Source organism: Camelina sativa, chromosome 4 (assembly GCF_000633955.1).
Source record: "Camelina sativa cultivar DH55 chromosome 4, Cs, whole genome shotgun sequence".
Classification (NCBI taxonomy): Eukaryota; Viridiplantae; Streptophyta; class Magnoliopsida; order Brassicales; family Brassicaceae; genus Camelina; species Camelina sativa.
Genome location: NC_025688.1, coordinates 9,296,831 through 9,304,740, shown reverse-complemented (window position 1 = coordinate 9,304,740; position 7,910 = coordinate 9,296,831). Strand labels below are relative to the sequence as shown.

The 7,910-nt window shown below is 42.4% G+C and overlaps 2 protein-coding genes across 2 annotated transcripts in view; one reads left to right on the top strand and one right to left on the bottom strand.

Moving 5' to 3' along the window:
* LOC104780154 (pectinesterase 31) overlaps positions 1-591 on the bottom strand; it is a 4,982-nt gene extending 4,391 nt beyond the window's left edge. The window contains exons 1-2 of the mRNA XM_010504632.2: positions 197-591; positions 12-116 (exon numbers count right to left, since the gene is read on the bottom strand). Of these exons, the coding sequence (XP_010502934.1) occupies positions 12-116; positions 197-442 (351 nt within the window). The 5' untranslated portion in view covers positions 443-591. The remainder of the gene's footprint in view (positions 1-11; positions 117-196) is intronic.
* LOC104783702 lies at positions 4,025-5,434 on the top strand. Its single transcript, XM_010508824.1, has 3 exons — positions 4,025-4,267; positions 4,621-4,967; positions 5,089-5,434. The coding sequence occupies exons 1-3, from the start codon at positions 4,025-4,027 to the stop codon at positions 5,432-5,434; spliced, it is 936 nt and encodes a 311-aa protein (XP_010507126.1).

The following is a 7,910-nucleotide window of genomic DNA, read 5'->3' as shown; positions in this document are numbered from 1 at the left end:
ATTTTGAATACCTCAGGAGCAGAGTTCTCAAAAGTAATGTTCTCAGCAATAAAGTCTTCACCTTCAACAATAACACTCCCACACCCAAACGTACCAGTCCCAATGACTCTAGACGCCTGCCCAAAAAACAACACAATCAAACCAAATCAGAGCCGTATCAAAACACCAAGATATGTACAGATATAGCAACGAGTACCTGGTGATGTTCAATCTTCGTAGCCGTATTGTTCCAAGTCAAAACCGTGATCTCCGGTGAGATTCCGGCGAAGGTAATGAAGTTTTTCCTCTTGGGCACGTAAACCGGTTGCCGATAAATCCCGGGTGAGAGACGAATCACAGTCCTACAAGTGTTACCTAAAGGCACCGAGTCGATTGCGTCTTGAACAGAGCAGTAATCCCCAGAACCATCTTGCGCAACCCTCACCATTCGAGTCGTAGCCATTACTGATAAAAACCCCTTAGTAACTGAGAATTCGAAACAGTGGGTGATATAGAGTTGCGTCGATTTGAAGCAGAATATTTAGATTGGAGATTCTTAAAACAGGGGTTATGTTTAATATGTTGTCGGTATGAATGACGGTGTTGTTCGATCACACCAATCTGTACTGTTCTGTCTTTTTTCTAGCGATCACTTTTCTTTATTTGTAATACGTCCCTTTACTTTTGCTTATTTGTAAATTCACCTCACAGTTCGTGGAATTAGTTTTAAGAGTGATTTAGGTAGATGACCATGGTATTTCGTAAAACAGAGAAAATAACTTTGTGGCAGAAAAACTTGGTAAATAACGTTTTAGGGAAGGCTGAAAAGTCCAAACAATCTTCGATGATTAGGCGGGAGTAAAGGTGCCCCACCTGTAGATTATTCTATGTAGGGAACAACATTGGTAGGAGGTAATCTCCTACCAATGATGAGACTGATATAAATTGAAATAACTTGTTACAAAAAACATGCATAGGTTGTAATCGGTTAGTAGTTAAACTGAGTATAAGGGGGTGACGCCTACGAAAACAACTTACATAGATTGAGCCTAACTCATGCTTTTACGAAATAATTGTTCGAGTTATTATGCAATGGATTGATATCTCCCTACACATGTAATACTAGTACGCATGCATTCGTGAAACTCCATTCCTGCAAAAAAAACATATGTATGTCTTAGAACAATCACATGTACCCTACGTTTTCCACATGTGGATTTCCATTGTCCCGGAACCATCTTCTGTGGTACAGGGTTCTTCGAGATTTCGAAAACGGTAACGGGCCAGAACTAGTCGTTACGCATGGTAGTGTTAATCAACTAAGCCCATGGGCTAAAGAAGATGAATACCAAGGAAGATCAATTACAAACAAGTCTGTTACCGTGAATAAGGATATCATATAAAAAACATGTCATTTTATAAGTACACACGAATCATGACATCGCCACTTGAGTTGCCCCAAAAATCGTCCACTGGACGGTCGACATGACACATTTAGGAGAGAGAATACCTATCGGTGATACGTATCCAAGGCATTTAATGCAAATGCAGAGACACTACGAACTACGATGGTAGCATTAGTAGGTAAAGATTTTGGAGAATCCGTAAATAGTATAATAACATGGGTTTCGCGCATACATCAGATAATAAAATATGTATCGGGGCGACACGTGTGTCGAATCCAGCTACTAATCCACTGGCGAAAACCCTTATCGCTAAGAAAAACATTTAAATGCGCGTATACTGTAAGTCTATCTAAAAAAATCTCATGGTGCATAAAGGTAAAACATTGACACTTTGACGTGACATCCGCTTTGCAGTGTAAACCTTCCTATCGCATCCCGGGTTATGGGGGGGATCATGAGGATTCGAAAATCAAAAACATGTGGACAATAGCCCCACATACACTATTCAGCAAAATATCTGAGTAAATATTGTAGCCCTAAAGTGGTTCTGACTCGTTGACATATATATCTGATACCGTAGCTAGCATTTACAAATGAACACACTTATCAAAAAAAAAACCAAAGGTTGCCAAAAGAAAATCAAGGTTGAAGTAAAAGTTGCAGAGGTAGGTAAATAGACAGTGCGTATAAGACAACTAAAATCTTTGTTTTGTTTTTTTTGTACAACCACATCTACTTTGCTATATTTAATGATATATATCCTTCGCGTAGGTACAAATGGTTATTATAACCGAAATAACTGACCGTCCTCTTCGAGTCGTCAGCGGCTCATGGGGCATCGGTGGCGATGGAAGTTGGGTGTTCATCCCAAACCCATTCAACGCCGTGCGGAGAATGACTATACGTGAAGGCGAACGAGTAACAGTTGTTCGTGAGCTCGTTAGAGCCGCTTTCGGGATGGAATATGATGGATGGGAGGTCCATCTTTCGTATCAATGGCCAGAGTGGATGGATCTCGACTCTCCACCGGATGTGAGGTCCAGACCCGTAATAATACGTACTGACGAGACCATGGCCATATTCCAAGCACTCCATGTTGACCTGGACAATTTTTGTCTGTACTCGTCGAAGGTTTCGATCGAAGGTATAGAAACGTACGATGGAAACAGCGAAGCGGCTAGCGCCAAGTTGCACAACAAACACGACCACTTTATACCATGTAAAGAAACTATGAATACTGATGTTGGTAGCACATCAGCGACCCATGAAAGGCAAGACAAAGGAAAACTGCCTATGGCATTTGACGGTCTCCCGCCGCTACCGACATACGACTCCAGTCTCGCGGAAAAACTACTCGATGAAGAAGCCGTTCTACGTTGGATGATGGCCACACAACAAACTAATGAAAGCAACGGTGAAGCATCTTCTATTAACATTGGTTATGGCCAACGTAGTAACGCATGCCGGAAACTGTTTAGTGACGACGAAGATTCCGACACTGAATCTACAACAGAGGTACGTCTACAAACGCGTCTACACAATATCATAGGAATACACGTGCATGATACTAACATTTGTTTTTCACTTGCATCATAGAGTGTGGATGTGAGCCCCGTTGAAGTGGATTTCCTCGCTCACCTAGGTAGCCACACAATTAACATAGCAGATGATACCGAGCCATATTTCAATAGAGATGCAAGTGATGGAGTCGTACCAGTAAAGGAGTGTAGTTTCTTCGGTCCGTCGGCGAACTATATGGCTGAACCCCTAAACCTCGAACTGGACCTCAGGGTTCCCCTTCAGGCGGCGCGCGAAGATATGTGTCTCAACTTCGCATCATTCAATCGATATGCCGCACCAACCCTAGATGAGCAACGAGAAGAAGGTACTTGAATTTAATACATGCTATATAGTAAAAAAAAACATGATATCTTACATATATGAGAGTCGGATATTTTACATAGGTAACATGCTAATTGAATTTTTGTGGTAACTTAAAAGGTCGACTAGGAATGGAACTAGTTGTGCAAGATGTATTGTACGAAGGGGACGAACTGTTCGTAGGACGTGTTTTCAAAAACAAACAAGATTGCAACGTCAAATTAGCAGTCCACGCCCTAAACTGGCGCTTTCATTTTCGGAGGGATCGGTCATGCAAAAAACTTCTCACGCTTAAATTCATATCACCAACTTGCCCATGGCGTGTCTACATTGTCAAACTAGAAGACTGTGACAACTACCAAATCAGGAGTGTTACGCTGACACACACGTGCACCGTCGAAGAGCGCAGTAATTACCATAGACAAGCAACAACGCGGGTGATCGGTAGCATTATGCAGTAAAAGTTTGAGGGAAACACACGAGGTCCCCGGGCAGTCGATCTCCAGCGCCTCCTGCTAGCAGATCATTCTGTAAAGATATCATATTGGAAGGCGTGGAAATCAAGAGAAGTTTCCATGGAGGACGCACAAGGATCGACTGCTAATAGTTACTCTCTCTTGCCGGCGTACATACATGTTCTAAAGCAGGCGAATCCTGGCTCTGTCATTGAGCTATAAACAGAGATCGACGCAGCCGGGCAGTATAGGTTTAAGTACCTGTTCTTAAAATTTGCCGCATCACTAGAGGGATTTGCGTTCATGCGGCGTGTCATCGGTATAGACAGTACACACTTGAAGGGGAAGTATGGTGGTTGTATGTTAACGGCGAGCTGTCAAGATGCTAACTTTCAAATATTCCCACTAGCATTCGGCGTAGTTGATAGAGAGAACGACACTGCTTGGGAGTGGTTCTTCCGTGGTTTGAGCTCTGCGATACCAGATTCGGAAACCCTGACTTTCGTCTCCGATAGACATTCTTCAATTTACACAGGCTTGCGAAGGGTACGTTTCTAAAATATACCTCAACTAATAGCTCTTTTATTATCAATTCTGAACTACCATATAGTATCAAACATGTTACCGTACAAGTTACATGTCCATGCCCCTACTATACGGTGGCTGCAATAAGGTAGAATGCAGTAATAATTTATGCAAGTAAAATGACATGTTACATTAAATCTTGTCATGTTTCGATGTTAAAGAACTAATGTAATAATGTAAAATGCCATGTTATAGTAAATAATGTATTGTTATTATGTTATAATAGTGTCATATTATTATTATATTATTAAACTTGTATTGTGCCTTTATAACAACCCTAACCTAATCGTATTGTTCACGTGTTGATCATGCAGGTTTACCCTAAGTCACATCATGGTGCATGTACTGTTCACCAACAACGCAACATCACATCAAGTTTTAAGAAGAAACTTCTGGCGTTTCACGTCTCAAGGGCGGCGCGAGCATACCGAATTTGCGACTTCCATACATACTTCAACGAAGTCATCAAGCTTGATCCAGCATGTGGTGCTTACCTTGAAACCATCGGGTTCAGCCACTGGACACGTGCTTACTTTCTTGGCAACAGATACAATGTTATGATAAGCAACGTAGCTGAATCACTTAACTCGGTTCTCAAGGAGGCACGAGAGCTACCGGTAATCCCACTCGGAGAATTTATTCGGACGACCCTTATAAGCTGGTTTGCAATGCGTCGTGAAGCATAAAAAAAAAGAGATGTCAACACTAACACCAAAGATGCGTGGAGTAACTCATCAGAACTTCGAAAAATCTGTAAGTTTCTCGGTCAAGAATGTTGATAGGTTCGAGTACCAAGTCCAGTCAAACAGTGGTGGAAATTACCATGTTAACCTCGGCAAATGGTCCTGCACGTGTAGAGCTTTCGACATGCTATATTACCCTTGCCCACATGCAATATCTGCAGCTGTAACAGAAGACATAACACTGCAGTCCATCATGGCGCCTGAGTACTCGGTAGACAACTGGAGGCAATCCTACAAGGCGTCCATCAAGCCTGTTCCAGATGTTTCGAACGCGTATCCACTGCCAGCCTCGATTGCTTCTCTCGATTTGCAGCCCCCATTCACACGTAGGCCACCGGGGAGACCAAAGAAAAAAAGGATAGCATCACGTGGAGAGTTATGGTAATTCGAGATCGTAATTACACATTTGTTTTAAGGGCGTATGACGCGTTTCTCTAAGTATAAATATTTAGTACCTTCTATCATCGCNCTGTTCACCAACAACGCAACATCACATCAAGTTTTAAGAAGAAACTTCTGGCATTTCACGTCTCAAGGGCGGCGCGAGCATACCGAATTTGCGACTTCCATACATACTTCAACGAAGTCATCAAGCTTGATCCAGCATGTGGTGCTTACCTTGAAACCATCGGGTTCAGCCACTGGACACGTGCTTACTTTCTTGGCAACAGATACAATGTTATGATAAGCAACGTAGCTGAATCACTTAACTCGGTTCTCAAGGAGGCACGAGAGCTACCGGTAATCCCACTCGGAGAATTTATTCGGACGACCCTTATAAGCTGGTTTGCAATGCGTCGTGAAGCATAAAAAAAAAGAGATGTCAACACTAACACCAAAGATGCGTGGAGTAACTCATCAGAACTTCGAAAAATCTGTAAGTTTCTCGGTCAAGAATGTTGATAGGTTCGAGTACCAAGTCCAGTCAAACAGTGGTGGAAATTACCATGTTAACCTCGGCAAATGGTCCTGCACGTGTAGAGCTTTCGACATGCTATATTACCCTTGCCCACATGCAATATCTGCAGCTGTAACAGAAGACATAACACTGCAGTCCATCATGGCGCCTGAGTACTCGGTAGACAACTGGAGGCAATCCTACAAGGCGTCCATCAAGCCTGTTCCAGATGTTTCGAACGCGTATCCACTGCCAGCCTCGATTGCTTCTCTCGATTTGCAGCCCCCATTCACACGTAGGCCACCGGGGAGACCAAAGAAAAAAAGGATAGCATCACGTGGAGAGTTATGGTAATTCGAGATCGTAATTACACATTTGTTTTAAGGGCGTATGACGCGTTTCTCTAAGTATAAATATTTAGTACCTTCTATCATCGCTAACCCTGAACATTAACTATCATTTTCAGGGGAGACGTAGGAACGCGACTAGGTGTTCACGGTGTAATGGTGAGGGGCATAACCGTGCTACATGCACGGTGCCTATATGAAGGTAAAAAATAACCTTTTCTGGTAGAGCATGTCTATGAAACACACCACCATTACTAATTACCANGAGAATTTATTCGGACGACCCTTATAAGCTGGTTTGCAATGCGTCGTGAAGCATAAAAAAAAAGAGATGTCAACACTAACACCAAAGATGCGTGGAGTAACTCATCAGAACTTCGAAAAATCTGTAAGTTTCTCGGTCAAGAATGTTGATAGGTTCGAGTACCAAGTCCAGTCAAACAGTGGTGGAAATTACCATGTTAACCTCGGCAAATGGTCCTGCACGTGTAGAGCTTTCGACATGCTATATTACCCTTGCCCACATGCAATATCTGCAGCTGTAACAGAAGACATAACACTGCAGTCCATCATGGCGCCTGAGTACTCGGTAGACAACTGGAGGCAATCCTACAAGGCGTCCATCAAGCCTGTTCCAGATGTTTCGAACGCGTATCCACTGCCAGCCTCGATTGCTTCTCTCGATTTGCAGCCCCCATTCACACGTAGGCCACCGGGGAGACCAAAGAAAAAAAGGATAGCATCACGTGGAGAGTTATGGTAATTCGAGATCGTAATTACACATTTGTTTTAAGGGCGTATGACGCGTTTCTCTAAGTATAAATATTTAGTACCTTCTATCATCGCTAACCCTGAACATTAACTATCATTTTCAGGGGAGACGTAGGAACGCGACTAGGTGTTCACGGTGTAATGGTGAGGGGCATAACCGTGCTACATGCACGGTGCCTATATGAAGGTAAAAAATAACCTTTTCTGGTAGAGCATGTCTATGAAACACACCACCATTACTAATTACCATTTCCTATTAGGTTGCAGGAAACTGGGGGTTCTCGTGTCTTAGCAATGGGTTTTATTCGGTAGGGGAAGTCCATCAACGTATGGGAAAATTAAGTGGAGGGTTCTTGCTATCTTGTATATATTAGCATGGAGATACTGACCTTTATGGTGGCAAATGGGGTACAGGAATCTTAATGTGTTGAAGAACCTACCACAAGCAGCCAGTGGCGCATTTTTTATTTTCAGTTTTTTGTTGTTTCCGTATGTAAAATATTGCTCCTATCCCCCTTATTTTATGTAGAACCCATGCTATTAAATGAAAACACGAGTGTTTAATATATATGTGGAAACGTTCAATACTATTGCGAAAGATAGGAGGCTAGATGAGTCTCATAGAAACCCTATGGTTGGAGTTATTAACTTATTTTGGTTGAGGTTTGGTGAGTATTTATTGAAGAATTGTCACTGACCAACTTCCTACCCACTTTTAACATAAATGGAGGGTTCCGCATAAAACTACTATAAATTCATATTTGAGGAGACACTATCACAACCACAAAAATGGGAGAAATCATGTGGAGAGGGATAATGCGGCAGTTTTTAGATCATCCATCACA

Excerpts from the sequence above, each read along its gene's own strand:
- LOC104783702 (XM_010508824.1), top strand. The coding sequence starts at position 4,025 with ATGCGGCGTGTCATCGGTATAGACAGTACACACTTGAAGGGGAAGTAT. Across the intron at positions 4,268-4,620 it reads TTTACACAGGCTTGCGAAGG|GTTTACCCTAAGTCACATCA; the intron begins GTACGTTTCTAA and ends TTGATCATGCAG. Across the intron at positions 4,968-5,088 it reads CGGACGACCCTTATAAGCTG|GTTCGAGTACCAAGTCCAGT; the intron begins GTTTGCAATGCG and ends GAATGTTGATAG.